Source organism: Emydura macquarii, unplaced genomic scaffold (genome assembly GCF_026122565.2).
Source record: "Emydura macquarii macquarii isolate MOO-44397 ecotype Brisbane River unplaced genomic scaffold, CSIRO-AGI_Emac_v2 contig_3108, whole genome shotgun sequence".
NCBI classification, from domain to species: Eukaryota; Metazoa; Chordata; order Testudines; family Chelidae; genus Emydura; species Emydura macquarii.
This window is the reverse complement of record NW_027133245.1, coordinates 447,910-464,627: the sequence shown is the minus strand read 5'-3', so window position 1 is coordinate 464,627 and position 16,718 is coordinate 447,910. Positions and strand designations below refer to the sequence as shown.

Genomic DNA, 16,718 nt, shown 5'->3' with positions numbered 1-16,718 from the left:
GCGCTGCCGGAGACGTGAGATCACGGCGCACCCGATGCCCCGCCCCCTCTTCCAGCGTCTGCCTGGCCGCTAGAGCTTTACGTGTCCTAGGTTCCAGGCCTGCTGCCCTAGCAACGCGCCGCGCAGCTCCTGTGCCCCGTACCATGCAGGGCGGGGCGGGACGGGACGAAGGACCAAGGCAGCCCCGGCCCCCCCAGGGCGCCGTGTCTGCCCCCTCAGAGCAGAGTGACACCGCCCTGCGCGCACGTACCCGCCTCCCGCGCCGAGCTGGGCCCGCTGCACCGTCCCCTGGCCCTTGGGGGCTGGAGTCAGCTCAGCCCGCTGCAGGGGCCCTGCGGCTGAGTGCCCCAGTTCGGGGCGAGCAGAGAGAGGCCGAGGGAAGAAGCTTTGGAGCGAGTCCTGAATCCCAGCGGTGGTAGGAGTCAGACTCCTCAGGTCACTGCAGCTCATCATGACCCCGCTGCAAGTGCTGCTGCGCTCGGCCGGGCACCAAGAGCATCCAAGGGACCAGGCCGATGCTGAAGGGGCCCGTTAGCAGCATCCCAGACAACCAAGTACCAGGGCACGGATATAAGAATCAACCGCATGTAGTGATCAAAACCACTAGGGCCAAACCATTCCTATACTAACCTCTTTAAAGTGCTCAGCTTATAAGAATCAAACTGACTACATGTAATAGGATAATCAAATGCAACCACATGTAATAAGCCAATAAAGTTGTTTTGAATGTGATCATATCTCGTGTTATTAGGCAGGTAACGCACATAAAGTATAATCTCTGTGTAGAAAAAAACCAAGTCCTGCTATTTAGGTGTGAGTTGACATGGCAGGAAAAAGAGACGCTTTCTGCAGATGAAAAACACCACCCCCTGGAGTCCTACAATAGTCTTCCCAAGACCAGCCTAAAAGTTGCAGCTCAGAAATTGGGGATCATGCAACCTATATTATCTAAGATCTTCAAAGACAGGGAGCACATCATTTAAAATGAAGGAGACAGAAAAAGAATGCGGTTAGATAAGGCACCTATGGTCAAGGCGGCAATTATAAAGTGGATCACAAATAGAAATGCCACCCTCCCAAAGTGGACCATTGGTGATGCAAAAAACAGAACTGGCAGTGACCCTGGCCGTTACCAACTTCAAGGCCAGCACTGGCTGGTTTGAGTGCTTTATAAAACAAAAGGGGATTATTTTAAAGAAAATGCATGGAGAAGCCAAAGACGCAGACATTAGGTCACATGAAGAATAGTTAGAAAATGAGTGGATGGAAATGAGACATGACTGCTGAAGAAGACATTGGAATGCAGATGAAAGTAGAATTTACTTTCAAGCCCTGTCTGATGGCACTTCCACCTTTAAATCAGACAATAAAAAAGATGAAAGCAGGCTAAAGAAAGAATTACTGTTCTGTTCATTTGTTCCATGACTGGTAAGAAAAAGGATCTTTTCATCCTCAGGAAAAGTCAAAACCAATGGTGTTTTAAAAATGTGAGACATCTTCCAGACTGCTAAGCTACCAATGCATCTGCATGGATGATGGGATATCTATTCGGTGAGTGGCTGAAGGACTGTGATCAAAAGTTGGGCCAGTAAAGGAGATTTTGCTACTTGTGGACAACTGCACTGCCCATGTGATGAAAGATGTAGCACTGAAGAATATCCAACTTGAATTCCTTCCAAAGAACACACTTCTGTCCTTCAGCCATGTGATCAGGGCTTTCACAAGCAAATGTCTTGCATGGTGTTGCTCCACACTGATGATGAGAACAACAAAGCTGCTGGGGAAATTGCCAGGAAGATGCCATTCTAATGTTTGTAAATACCTGGTCTGATGATGATGCTTCAACAATCCAGAATTGCTGGAAGAAAGAAGGTCTGGTCATAGCACCCATGGAGAAAGTAATCACTGAGCCACCAAGAAAACTCAATGCACATGAATTTGAAGAGTGGAAAGACATAGATGACAATGCTTTTGTTATGCAGCCTGTCTCTGATGAGGATATTGTGACTGAGATCAGAGACCAATCTGAAGTGAAAACTGAAAATGACACAGAGGCAGACTCTAATGACAACGAGGTAATTGTCCCATCCTTGATCCAGATGAAGGAGGTGATGAAAACTTTGACAAACGGCCTATTTGTACAGGGGCTTCAATGATTTTAACCTCCTACATTACCCTAAAAATGAAGTTAATGCAATGATCTAGGGAACACTGGACAAGTTTGTAGTCAAACAGCCACTGCGTTGTGCATTCACCTAGACATGCCAATTCGATAACAGATGATAATAATCCAAAATAAATATTAATGTGAGTCAATACTGTTAAATAGTCTTTCTGGTTGTTTTGCATTTATGTTTATGCTATAAAAGTCTGTGTAATGCATTTTCATATGTTATATTTGTTGCAGTTTATTTGAGAGATTTTAAAATTTGTATCTTTGGATGGAAAGCTATATACCTTAAGAGATATATATACAAAGATATATACCTTAAAAGGTACATAGCTCTGCTAACTTACACTTTGTGTAAAGTTGTAACATGCTGTACAGTATTAATAATTGCGTTGAATAAAAGCACCAGCTAAATGATTGGGTAATAATAATAAATAGCTGTTGCTCAGTTAGAATGTTGGTATGGTTTAGTTGAATATGTTTAAAGTCTAAAGCATTTAGTTACAGTAAATGAGATGTTTCTCAATTGAATAAAAAAAAGCCAGCTGTTTAAAACATAAGTCAATTTCATTAATTCTTTGCAATTCCACTTATAAGAATCAAATCATCCAGGACGGATGTGATTCTTATAAAAGGAGTGTACTGTACTTCAGGCTGGCTCTGTTCCGATTTATTCACCTGCAAATATACAACCATTAAGTGTCAGCTGCTCACTAACCAGACTTTAAAACAAAGCAGGAAAAGGTGTTGTATAATTCATGCACCACATGATGCCACTTTACAACTGTTACTCATCAGTGATGTCTGAAGATGTAGGTCTTCTAGGAACCATCAGGTTTGAATTTTGTGAGGTGGGTAAAATTGGTTAGACAGCTTAAAGAACAAAACTGTATTAAGGACAGAACTGAGTTCTGAAAGAAAGCAACGAATAGGCATATAGCCTGTGCACATTTCAAAATTGTATGTGCACCATAATGTTATTTAAAAGCACTGCAAATACTAGAAATACTTTCAGTCAGTCTGATGTTACGTGTATCCAGAGAAATGTGCGGCATGTGTTTTCACTTGCAAAAAGGAAATGTACAGGGGGTCATAAATGTGCTGTTTCAGGAGCAGATGTGTTTGTTGAGCACTCCCAAGGGATATCTGCTAAAATATTTTTTAGACAAACAACTTGACAGAATCAGTGATTTTTCTGTTTACAAGACTAATTGAACTGCCAGTACTGAAGTGGGAAGTGCCTTGAAAGAAGTCCAAATAGCCGCCTGGGAATCAAGCCCAGCACCTGTCACAGAAAACACTTTAATGAGAAAGAGATGGCACTAGGAAGGGACTGCATCTCTGATTCCCAAAGCTATAGGAACCTTCAGAAATTATTCCACCAAAAAATGAAGTTATGACTAAATATGCTGCATTCTGTGCAGCACTCCTTAATTTTAATCAAAGAAACAACTGAGACTTTTACTTCCAGGATTTCAGCTATAGAGGACAAGGTTTAGACAAGAAGCTGCCTCTACCTTAGGTTAATGTCTACTATTTACTTGCAGGGAGAGAATAAGAAAATATAAAAGCAGAGTAGCTTTTAGGAAAAACAACATGTAAGAAATAGTAGCGTGGTTCATTTAACAAACATATTGTAATGCAACACGTTTTACAATTTGTCTCTGGGAAGTATTGGAACTATTGAGTCCACATGAATCTTTTCATAAGACTTTTTCCCTTTTCCAAAACAGATGGTCATTCAGCTGAGAGATTGTATGTAACATCTTTAGCTCAAAGGTATTGCCATTAGACTCAAAAGCTTTGGCACATTAAAACTGTTAGCATACATAATTTCTTCCCTTCCATGCATCTACTAACTAATATGGGTGGTAGTTTGCAGGATTATAAAGCCCACATTGAAACAAGATCAGTTGGGGGTAATTTGGTCAAGAGGGACATGTCCATTACTATTGTCACACTTTGGAATTGGGAAATATTTTGCGTTTCCAATAGCATGAGTTTATCCTGGCAAACCAAATATTTTTGTATTGTTTGAACTGCTACAATGATATTTGACATTGATGTATCAGCCAAATAAAATCAAAGTAAAAAGGCAATTTTTTTCCACATCTGCATGATCACTTCAGGTATCCGAAAGAATTCTCACTGTGGAAGCACGTTGTAGGTATTAATATGTTATACTAGGTAAGAGGGAGTTTATTATCCCTTCCCAATGCAATTATATGTCTTGTGAAAGGACCGATGTTTCATTCAAAGTGCTTGTTAATACACATGGAAAGGTTTGTCTTTCTCTTTTCTATAATTAATACTTTGTAAGTACTTAAACTTGTTACATCAGTCTTTTGTAAAATGTCTGTTATAGAAAATAGTAGTATATACTGTAATGTTTCTTCAGTAAAAAATTAATTGCCCACAACAAAATATATTTTTATACCAGGAATTTATTAATATATTCAGATATTATAATACATTTTTAAAAAGAGAAAAAATATATACATTGAAATAGAATTCCTATACCGGATCAGACCAGTTGATCATTTACTCCAATGTCCTATTCCTGCAAGTATCAGATGCTTCAAAGGAAGCAAGAAACCCTGTACTGCACAATGTGGAATAACCTGCTCATAAGAGAAATTTCTTCTTAATACCTGTCATCTAGAGGTTGATGAATGTCCTGTATCGTGAGAGTTTATTATAACCATTCTAATTTTTTTTAAATGTTCACATCCTAATATAAGTGTGGATGTTCTCACGGTCCAAGATAATGTGCCCTCAGTAACGCCTGTGCAACTCCAATAGCCTTAAATGAAGATGCACACATTTCTCCGCAGGTATAATATGAAGACAATGAATTAACACAGTTGTAAACTGAGGCCATAATTTAGCTTGCAGAATCTCTGTTGCTGGTGGTCATGCATGAGACAGAGAATCTGCTGTGACTATCAGAGCTCAGTATGAGTTTGTAGGATTGACAGAAAAAGTATCTTCTTCCCTGAAAACTAAGCAAATTTAAGTGGGACTAAGTAAGACACAATGAATATGAAACACCAGAGAGTCATTTTTAAAGTAGTACCATGCTTTGAGTTCTGTTCTCCTCAGTATGGTAACACTGCATTGGGTAGATGACTCTGTTGGACCTCTTTTTTGAAGTCTGTGTATTACTCAACATATGCAACTCCCACTCTACTGCTTTGCACAAACTTAACAGAATGGCCTATCACAATTCTTAATAAACCTCATGGTGAAGGCAGCTGAGTTCTATACAGTTTTCTGAGGCTGCCAACAAAAATGCCAACATAACTATCCATAGCAAAATGAGACATTCTTTACATTCAGACTTTTACTGCCTAAAAAGTACATTTATTTCTGTTACTGAGAATGTAAATCAATCAGTGGAATAGCCATCCTTCCCATCAAAGAGATTCCTAAACCTTTTTTTGTGTTTGGTGTATCTCAAAGATGTGAATTGGACCAATAAAAAATGTATTAGCAAAAAATGAAACAGTCATGGGGGGGGGTCCCCTATCCTTATATTCAAAATATCCTAGTTTCCTCTCCCCACAGCTTTATAGAATTTAATCTCACAATCTCTCCCCTCTAAGATTACCAACTGCTCTCAATTATCCATAGGAAAATATTTAGAGGCAATGCACAATATTCCTAAACAGTTAGCTTCTTTGAATAAATTTAATGGTGAGTGGGGTAGAGAATGAGTATATTTTCCTTTTTAAATATTAGCTAAAACATGAAATACAGTGGTTTCTCTTCACTTTAAGCGACTTCCCTTCCCTACATACACGTGTGTTACATATAAAATAAAGGCACACTTTTTGGCTTGCTGCATAGTGTGATGAAAGTGTTTTAAATATTAAACATGAATGTCAAATACACAAAGGCTAAACATAAGCAGTTACTGCATTTTAATTGAGGTCTTTAATGTCATGTGCAGTTCAGGCTCCACATATTGTTGATACTTTTTAAAAGTTTCATTTTGATTTCATGATGAAGTTATTAAAGTCGTGTGGTTTTGAGCTGGAATCAGACAGTAAGCATTATTTTACCATAGCTTTGGTATCAGTTGCATTACACATACTCCTGAGAACCTCAGTCTTCCATTATGTATTAGACAGCATTTCACTGATTGCATTAAAGACATATTTAACAAAAATAAAGATTCTAAAAAAGAAATGGTATAAATGCTTTTCGATGCGTTGGGTAGGAGCTGAATTTGTTCACATAGAACTCATGGCACAGAACTGCAGCCAATGCCTGGCTAAATACCACATACATTACTACAAACCACCAGGTTAAGTTGTGAAATCCAAATGTGATTGCCATAGATATATATATTAGGAGTTCAGCAAAATAATGTGGGCAAGATACTCTATCAAACCAGTCTCCAAAAGGAACACTGTGGTTCAAGTTTACTATCTTTCCTGCAATGAAAGAAAGAAAGAAAGAAAAAAGTTAATTGATAGTGCATGTATTAAAATAAGCTTTAATTCTTAATCCATATTTATGTATAATTACCGAGTAACACTGAGCACCTGCAGCTCCCACAGACTACAATGGAATTTGTGAATGCTAAACACTTCTTGAAAAGAATAACACCACTTTTATGATGTGCCTAAATATGGATTAAGGAGCCTAATTTTAGCTGCTCAGGTTTGAAAATGACCTTAACTCATTTCCAATGCAATGCGTAATGGTACATATACATTAAGAAGTAAGATCTAAGCAAAGGAGTGAGTATTTCTAATATTGACTCAGGAAAGTAATTCCTTCTGTAGCCTAGGGCTACAAAAGCCTCTGCGTATCAGTTTCCCCATTTATAAAAGATAGATTATAAACACTTATCAGGGAATTGTGATTATTAGTTAAGTGTTTGTAACACACTTTAGACATAAGAAGTAATATGAGTACTAAATATTATTACATATTTCTATTCAGGATGATACAAGTGTGAACTTTGTTTTAAACCTTGCATACTGTGAATAACTAAATATTACCACCTAAAAGCTCTTCCAGATAAACTAATTTAACCCCTTGAAAATCATTTACGTAGATACACATTCACATCAGCATTCATTTCACTGAGTTTATGGAAAATATCAGTGTTCTAAGGGGTTCAGCTCTATAGAGATTCATTTTGACACCCAATTTTTAATGGAAAAATGATTACATAAACAGCTCCAAGAAGTGAAACATCTCACCTGATTTACTTTTTCTAAGATTAGCTAGAATCACATGACATCTGTGTTGGTGAACAGAGGCCCAAATGTACACCATAATTCCTAGGATGTGGTACCAGCAGATTTGCAGAAAGAGGTCTTTCCCTGAATTAAATGAAAATAGTATGCCTATTAATACAAGATTAGAAAAAAGCCTGCATTAAACCCTCACCAATACCATCTCAAAAAAAGTTCAGCTTATATATTTTAACCTAGCATCTTTTCCCAGTGTGCTCTCCACTTCTTCAATAATGGTGAATGAGGCTTTTAAACACAACTTGTGCAGACAGTGAACCACAACGCAGTTATAAATTGCTGCAGGCCTTTATTCTTAACTGCCTGATACTGCAAATTATGGTTAGTCAGTTTTGTTTTTAATCAGTAGCTGTTCAAATAAGGGATGGGGCACATCGAAAACAGAAAGGTTCACCATTTGGTTCAGACCTCCATATTCTAACATGTTTTTGACCATGACAGTGCTTTAAGAGTGTATTCTTATCACCATGTTAGTGTCATAGCTGAAGTCATTACAGAACTCTGTTGCCTTATTCACACTAGCAATAAAAAAAAAAATGGTTAGAATAGATGACTCTGACCTGCAAGAAAGTTGCACTATAAATGGGCCCCAGTGCTTATGCCAATGCACCATCTCTGTGGAGTGCCATGATTAGGAAGGCAGAAAGTGTTCCCAGACACTGCTACCTAGAAAAGGCTTTGTTTGCACCAAAATCATTGCAAGAGTGCTGTAAAATCAGTGTGGAGGACAAAGCTACCTCTGAGATAGCATGAAGTGCCTTAAATTCTGTAACTAGTGCTGACCACGTAAGAAAAATTAGTCATGTGAAAAGTAGACTATACAGTTTGAGTATTTTGGTTCATCAGATACCTGTGCAGCAAAACAAACAACTGCACAGCTGTAGGACTTAGTGCAATGTGTTGGCAGAAATAGGTCACATCATTCAAAGAGCTCTGCAGGATTAGTGGATACTTAACTGGCTGAAGCAGAAAAGAGAAAGGAGACTATCTGATACTGGGTAGATGGCTAGAGGCAAAGAACTAAGGAGACAAACAATGGTACTGGCCAAGAGGGTCTGGGGCACGCTCATACTTAAAGAAGGGCCCATAGCAGAAAAAGAAACTTCAGTCTATAACAGCCATGTAACCATGGAGATCCTGCACACTGCTGAGCAGATATCTAGTGGTGGTTCCTTCATAATGTGGAAGCTCTTCACTGACAAAGACATGATGTATTGGGCCTGGGAGTCTAAAGAATGTGGTGATATACAGCAAACAACGGCACTGAGCTACAAAGGAAAAACCGCATGTAGACCAGAGCTAGGACACATACTACAGGAATGCAGGTGAGCACTGACATAGGCTGATGTCATGTGCTGATTAATAAGTCCGACTTTAAGTAATTGCAGTAAACACTTTTATAGATCTTCTCAAATATCACTTATCTCACATACACATAAACACTCTGTAGATGGAGCTTTCTTCCTCAGATAGAGGGTGAAAAGATTTGGCACACTACTAATCTCTCTCTCACATCCCCTCCCCCCCACAACCATCAACCAAACCATTTTGTGATATTGGAAATAAATGAAAAAGAAGCTGCAACTATGGTAGTACTAAGGAGGCACTCACCATTGCTGACATTAGATGGCACTTGACATAGCACTGTTAAGCCAATCACAATATAGTACCCAAGTCCAAAGCAGTACTGCACGATATGAATGACACCAGTGGAGAAAACACTGATGCAGAGGCACTCTATGAGCCTTTGAAAGCTGTGTAGCCACAGAAGCATGAGAACTAAGAGGGCAGACAGGCATTTGTCACCTACAAGTCAAACAGAAATTACAATCTTAAACTTTCTCTTCTTAAACAGCTCCAAATTCTCTCTGAAAAAGAGTTTTCATTATAATTTAACTTGCATTCATTTTACAATTATCCAAGGGGACATCAGCTATGGAACCTAAACAGCAGGAAAAAAATTGTATGTATTTTTAAGATGACTGCCCTAAAAGATGGAGGGTAAGTCCTTTTGGACAGAAAAGATGCTTTTTAATTTACGTATATGGCACCCACCTGTTGCGGTGATGAGCATATTAGAAACACTAATAATAAGACAGATGCTTAAAGGAAACTGACAACCTGAGGGATGGTAAATTTAAAAAAGAAAATTAAAAAAATTAAAAAATAATTAAAAGTGAGGTGTAAAAAGCTACCTCCAAATTCCCCGGCCAATTTCCCCATTTAAAAAAAAATGCTTTTCTCTCCTCTGTGGTTGTCTGAAAGAGCCACACAAAAAGAGAAAACAGACTATAGTGAAACCATCTACACACCAAATATTGTCAAATGTATGATGTAAACAAACTTTTAAATGATTTTTTTTTTTTTTTCAGTTTTACAGAAAAACAGATTATCCAAAATCTGGCAACAAACAATAAAACTGGAATTTGTTTTTTCCAAGTTTTGGCTATGACCTCTGAGCTGTTACAATTTACAGACAGTCATTTTAAGTGTTACCTATAACAATTTTCAGGCAGAAGTATGAGACCTTTTTTGTTGACTGAATGTGCTAATGGTGATTTGTAAAGCAAAACATTTTTGTGTGTGTCTTCTATTGTTTTTTGTTGATGTATTTAGATAGACCCTCTTTCTTTCTTTTTAAATTAAGACTCAGCATCCCGTCCCCTCTCAGTTGCGGTAAGGGAAAGCTGCACAGGTCCTCCATGGTTCTTGCTAAGGGAAAATAAAAGAAAGGCCAGGTATTTATAGTTTGGAGAGAAAAAAACCCAAAGGATGATATTTAAATTTTTTTAAAATACTCTTTATATATCCTAAAAACAATTGTAAAGGGCAAAAATATTTTTGCTTTGCTGTTCACTTTTAAATCAATTAAACCAAGAAATTATTCTGGGACATCCTTTCCATTCGTTTCTTCTGTCTAAATAAAGAAAGGATTACTTCTAAAAGGAGTGTTGTATAATGGAAACGCCTTGAACAAGACCACCTACCCTTTTTCTGTGCCATGGTTTCCTGACCTGTACTCTTACGGTGGTACTGCGAAGATTAATGTGCGGGTAACATGAGATGCTTTTTTACACCCTCCCAAATCTATAAAGTCCATACATAATTGTACTCTAATCTAGAATTTTTCAAATAAAATATTTCCTTACCAGTCTAATGCAAGATCAAATCTGCTTCTTTCAGATCTACTATAACTTCTTGATGAAGGCAGGGGCTGGGAAGGTGCTTAGTGAAGACGCAAAACCAGTATTTCCTGACACACCGAGTCTCAGTTGCAGTACAAGCATCTTATTATAAAGGAAAGAACTCCCCCTCACCTCCAAAGCTATGTTCCTGACTGGGATAGGGGTGGAGGAAGGTTGGCCAGCTAGCACCCATTGCAAGTTCAAACAGCAGGAGGTTAGAAAGAAGTGGCCGGTGCTGTCAGTCTAGTTAAGAGTCATGTGTAGGTACAGAGAATCCTGCTAACAATAGGGCAATTTAATCCTCAGCCTCTAATGGATACAGAGTTTGGTTAGTGACTTAGATCAGCACATAACTGCCACCGGTGCTGCCAAAGAACCAAGTTCTTCTCCTGCCAATGGCAAAACCTCATCCTGCTCTGAGCTTCTTCCAGGGAGCGGAAGAGCACATGTGTATGAGGACCAAGTGCTGTTGAGTGCAGGTTGAGAGCAACTCTTTTCTAAAGAACTTTGTGATCCTTTGATGAAATGCACTACTGCAATTGTGAAGTAATATTATTTTCTGCTCAAGACTTATCTACCATGAACTATAGCACAACCACTTGGTACTCCAGGGAAATCATTTGGAGCCTAGTGTATAAATTAATAAATTAGGGATGAATAGCGGATGCACTCTCTGTGGGATGTCAGGAAAGTATAGTGGTTCTGCTTCCCAACCTCCATGCATCTGTCCATAACATTTGGAGTACTTGCCCTCATCCTGGTTCTGCGAAGCTCCACCAAGAGCAGTGAGCAAATCTTGAAGCCATATTGGGAAAGGTCTTGCTAGGAACAAAGCCTGAATGAGCAATTGGAGCAGGAAGCCATTCCAGATCACAGAAACAATATAAAAGTGAGAAAACCACCTGTGAAAGAAAGAAGCAACAGCATTAACTTTCTGGATTTTTCAATCAATTTTTTCTTAACATTCCTTTCTTCAATGTTGGAATTCAGTGACCAGGTCTAAAGGGAAAGGGCTCATTTTCATCTGGCCTAATCTCCCACAATAACAGATTCCGGAGCCTTTAATGGAACTACCAGATGTCTACCATAGCCTCATTCCAAACACTATCTTTCCCAGTTAAATGCTTCTCACAATATAAAATCTCCCACTCAATACATCTTTTCCTCTGTTTTTAGAACCTTCCGGTAGCTGGACTAGAAAACTAGAAGAGGGATGAGTGGAGACCACACAAAACAAGTGCAAGACTTAGAGCTTAAAATAAAATAATAAAATAAATTAATAATAATAATTTTTTTTTTAAATCACACCGCAATACATGAATGTAAAATAACATTTTGAAAATAGAAGATGAGTTTGTTAGAACTTACACAGTTACAAGTCTGACAATGACATGTTTAATCCCCCAGCCATCCTGCCTGGAATTCTTTTCTGACCATTTCCTTGCTGTTGCCTCTAACAGCATTTCCACCTTCTTTTTTTCTGGACATATCATGCAGCTCATGGAGAAATTGTTACCATTCTGTATTCGTCTTTTGTACAAAATCATCTAGATCACAGGGGGACAGTGCTATGTTTTGTCACCACACAAATCCAGGAGTCTTTCAGTTGTCTTGCAGACCTGACTTATTTATCTCTCTTGATATCTTCAAGGCAAGACTCATTGCCTTTCTGGAGCACATGCTTTAAATAAACTCAAGTTACTGGGCTCAACACAAGGGTAACTGGATGAAATTTCATGGCCTATAATATACAGGAGGTCAATCTAGATGATCTAATGGCTCCTTCTGCTCATAAAAATCTATTAATAAAATCGCGGCATCTGAGGTTATCTGCCTATAGACAAACATTCAGGATGGGAGTGCTCAAAGTTTCTCAGCCACAGTACTTCTGTGGGTGACCTTATACAGACACAGTTTAGAGCAAACAACATAGCTACACAGTAGGGCTTGTTATGGTAAAGTAGCACTTTGGGCTTAGAGACAAACAGCATTCAAACTGCTATGAATTTTATACAAATCAGGTCTCCGCTTAGCCTGTAAACTCAAGTCTTGTTTGGTATGGCCAATTTAGACTCTTGGTGAGGCCCCCAATAATGGAAAGTTTGTGTGGGGAGAGGGATGAAACAGAGGCTGAAGAGACAAACAATGGTCATACTCTTCCCTCTCCTCTCTAGAGCCCTCCCCATGGTTTTTCTATTAGAGTTATTTTAATAGCTGTTTGGTTGGTTATGACTCTATTCCCATATAAACAAAAGCTAACTGTTGTAATGATTGGTTTGTTCTGATATTTACATGGCAAGGATTTGTAGACTTGTTAAAAACTCCCTAAACAAATAAATAGTTAAAAATACACATGCACACAAACACACATACTGGGCAGTTCTGCAGCGTATATGTGAAGCTCAGTGGATCTGTCTCATTTGAATGTTAAAAGAATGGGGGTGGGATATGTACCTGTGTAGATTGCCTTATTAATAAAGAGGCTGCTCATGCAGAGTCAGGGCAACCACATCAGCTCCGTCAGTAGGGGACTGCCCTGGATCGGGGCTCTCAATCTTTTTTTAACTTAAGGCCCCCACAACATGCTATAAAAACTCCATGGTCTGGCAGGAGAGGGCTCACGGCTTTAGCCCTACGAGGGGGTGCTGGGGGCTCAGGGCTTCTGCCCCATGGGATGAGGGGGGCATGGGTGTAGTTTGACTTCTATTTGGGGGGCAGGCCCCAGCAGGGCTTGGACCAGTTCTGCACGGTACAACCTGGGGAGGGAGTGCCACCATCTCAGCAGGCTACCCAGCCTGTCTGGATTACAAGGGGTAGGGGGTTGTGCAACCAAAAAGTGTAACTCAAAGGGGGGGCTCAGAAAGTTTGAAAACTGCTCAGGGTGCAGGCAGAGGGGTAGCTAGGAGCTGTGTGCCAGGAGGGGAAGGGTCCTTCCACTCTGCGGTCATTGCTGCCTGAGGGCTCTGCCTGCCCTGGAGTCGGGTCCCCCCACCAAGGCGGCTCTTATCGGCTGAGTGAACAGTAAAAGGGGGCTGGGAGCTGAGGACCAGGCAGGGCCCAGGGCAGCAGCAGCAGGAGGAGACAGGGAGTGCTGTGGCCACCCACTGCAGCAGCTGTCCCACAGTGCCCAGCTCCAGCTTCCAGTCTCTGATCTAGCCGGGTGGAGGGGGAGAGCGAGGAGAGGAGGTGGAGCTGCCCCCAGGGCTGCCCTGCTCTGACTAAGGCACTGCAATTTGGGGGTGCAATGCCCCTCTACCACGTGCCCCTCCAGCTCCACCCATGGACTTCGGGCTTCCATCCCACGGGGCTCGGGTACCCTGTGAAACTGGCTCGCAGCCCCCCAGGGGCCACAGACACCCTGCTGAACCATTGGATTAGATGACCTACTGAGGGCCCCACCAATCCTACATTTCTTTCATTCTACGGGCGGCAGTATGAAACCTTTAGCTAAGAAAGCTAGATAGATATTTGAAAAGGGCATCTATTACAGGCAATACCTCTTGCACTATTATTTTCTATCATGCAAATACATATATAGGTGTTTCTTTACAGACATACTCAACTAGTTAAATACTCAATGGTAACCAAATGTTGTTACTATCCAAATGCAATAAAATAGTATGTGCAAAATGAGCTTTTGCTCTGAGTCCTGGTCCTGGTCTTAAAAAAACCCAAACAAAATAAATACCATCACCATCAGGAAGGCCAAGGTCTTAACGGACAAGGAGACTAAATTACTTTTCTCTATACTAGGATTTTTTGGCCTTGAAACTGCTTCTGGTGCATCTGCACCAGAGTAAGCTGTAGCCTAGACAGGGCTCAGACCTTTTTACCATCATGTCATCCAGAATTAAACAAGATGGGTATGTCTACACTGCAACAAGACACATGCGGCTGGCTCAGGTCAGCTGATTCCAGCTCACAGGCTGTGGGGCTATAAAATTGTAGTGTAGATATGGAGCCTGAATATCTACACTGCACTTCTGTAGCCTTGCAGCCCAAGCCCCATGAGGCTGTGTCAGCTGACCCAGACCAGCAATGGGTGTTTTACTGCAGTGTAGACATACCCTATGATGATAAAAACAGCTGAGGTTTGGCAACATTACAGCCTCACATGGTATGGTACTAATGGTGCTGTACCCATGGGGAACTGTGGGTACAAAAACAAAGCCTGACATAGTAACAACCTATACATCTCTCCAGAGAGAAGGTAGAGCACTGGTAGGGCAGCTTGCACTGCTGATGCCCATTATATGCTTTTGCACTGAACAAACCTTTCGGTCTACTCTATAGCTGCTATCTTGGCATCTTTCATTCCAAGACCTTAAATTCAGAAGTCAGTGATGCCAACTCTCCAGATTTTGAGGGGAATCTCACAATATTTGGAGGGTTCTTAAAGCTCCAGCTTCTGGAGTCATGGGATTACATGATAACCACAGTTTTCATTTTTTTAAACTAAGTTTCCAGCTCTCACAATTATAGAGAAAAGCTAGAAAGCATGTGTGTACGTCAAAGCTCAGAAACACTAGAAGAACAGAAAGAAACATACCCCAACATTAACAAAAAAACACACACAAAAAGACCCCTCATGATTTTCAAGTCAATCTCAAGATTTTCCAAGGCTAGGGTCATGATTTTTGAAGCTTGGGAATTGGGGATGGCCACCTTTTCAAACTCCAAAAACAGGAGGACACATGCAAAAGCCCCACCTCTGCTCTTCCTCTTCCCCCTGGGGCCCCGCCTCCCGGGCCAGCAGAGAGAGCTCAAAAGCAGTCCTGCCCCTGGCTTCGCCCACCAGGGCCTGCCATGGCCATGGCAGGTGGTGGGAGGGTCCAGGCCAGTGCTTCCCACTTAAGGCTCCATGGGCAGCTCTTCTACTGCCCAACTCCAGCTTCTGGCCTGGCCAGGGGCAGGGCCTTAGGGTGAAGAGGAGGGGCAGGTGGCAGGGCCTCATGGCAAGAAGGGTTCAGGAAGTACCTGAACCCTCGGTGTCAGGAAGAGGCCGGCGGGTGGCCCTGAGGAACTTGGGACAAATGCTGTGCAGGAGACGTTAAGCCTGGGGCTGGGATTTGACATTCTGGACGGGTGGTCGCCCTAATCCTGCAGCCCTTTCCAGGGGTGAAGGGGATTTGTTGTACAAGCACCAGACACCCCACTCACAGGGCTAAGGGCTGCAGTGCGAGCCTCTCCTTAGCTCGGGTATGTGGAAAGGGCCGGTGGCACCCATCCCATCAAACCAGGCTCTGGCTCCTCAGCCGGCTCCTGGGGCCACGCCGCCTTAGGCGGGAGGGGATGGGGTCAGACACCCTGCTCGGGCCCGGGCAGGCTTAGGAAAGAGGGTGTCCCGTCCCCGTGCTAGGGACCGGCTAGCAGACCCGGCGATCGGGTCGGAGGCAACCTCTAGTCACCTCTTGGGCACATCCAGGAGCCGCAGCCAGGCCGGGCGCTGCCCGCAGCCGCTCTTGGTTTTCCCGTAGCGGATCAGATCCTGGAAGAGGCCGGCTCCAGGCCCGGGCCCCGCGGGCGGAGGCTGCAAGAACAAATGCAGCAGCAGCGCGGCGAGGAAGGCGGCGGCCAGCAGCAGCCAGAGGGCGCTGAGCGCGGCCGGCATGGCGCGGCCCAGGTGCCCCGCCGGTCTGCTCGCTGCGCGGGAGCGGAGCCAGACAGAAACTGGAGCCAGCAGAGGGGCGGGCCGGTGTGAGCGCACCACCCCCTCCTGCGCCCGCCCCAGACGCGGGCCGACCTATTGCTGAGTGCTGTGCGGGAAGGGCAAGGGAGCTGGCCGCCCTCCGAGTCCGAGGCGAGCTGAGGAGGAGCCCCGGGGCGGGCACTCGGGCAGCCAGACGCTCCGCTCTACTGGGAGGCGTGACCGTGAGGGGAGCCCAGACCCGCCCACCGCCTCCATTGCCAACTGTGGCGGCAGGCAGGGTGACCCCCTGTGTGCCCTCAGCCGTGACACCTTTGTACGGTCTGCCCCCCCCCCCCCCCCGCTCCTACCGGGCGATCTGACACCCCTGGTTCCCCCGCCAGCACTGGAACGAGACGGATTCCGTGGCTGCCAAGTTGCCCCTCTTCGCCTTTGCTCTTTCTCAG

The 16,718-nt window shown here is 42.5% G+C and overlaps 1 protein-coding gene across 2 annotated transcripts; it reads right to left on the bottom strand.

Moving 5' to 3' along the window:
* Positions 1–4,596: 4,596 nt before the first annotated feature.
* SRD5A3 (steroid 5 alpha-reductase 3) lies at positions 4,597–16,240 on the bottom strand. 2 transcript variants are annotated; one of them, XM_067530578.1, is made up of 5 exons: positions 16,034–16,240; positions 11,376–11,527; positions 9,052–9,246; positions 7,387–7,509; positions 4,597–6,609 (listed from the first exon to the last, which is right to left on the bottom strand). In XM_067530578.1, exons 1-5 carry the CDS (start codon positions 16,234–16,236, stop codon positions 6,350–6,352), a joined length of 933 nt encoding a protein of 310 aa, XP_067386679.1. In that variant the 5' UTR covers positions 16,237–16,240; the 3' UTR covers positions 4,597–6,349. The 2 variants fall into 2 exon arrangements, with proteins under 2 accessions (XP_067386679.1, XP_067386680.1); XM_067530579.1 differs by lacking the exon at positions 16,034–16,240 and adding an exon at positions 11,994–12,155.
* Between the last annotated feature and the right edge of the window lie 478 nt (positions 16,241–16,718).

Bases quoted from the DNA above. Each gene is read 5' to 3' on its own strand.
- SRD5A3 (XM_067530578.1), bottom strand. From the start codon at position 16,236: ATGCCGGCCGCGCTCAGCGCCCTCTGGCTGCTGCTGGCCGCCGCCTTC. The intron at 9,247-11,375 runs GCAAGTACTCCA...TTTGACTTGTAG, and splicing joins TTCGCAGAACCAGGATGAGG to GTGACAAATGCCTGTCTGCC. The intron at 6,610-7,386 runs GTGAGATGTTTC...CTTTCATTGCAG, and splicing joins TCTTAGAAAAAGTAAATCAG to GAAAGATAGTAAACTTGAAC.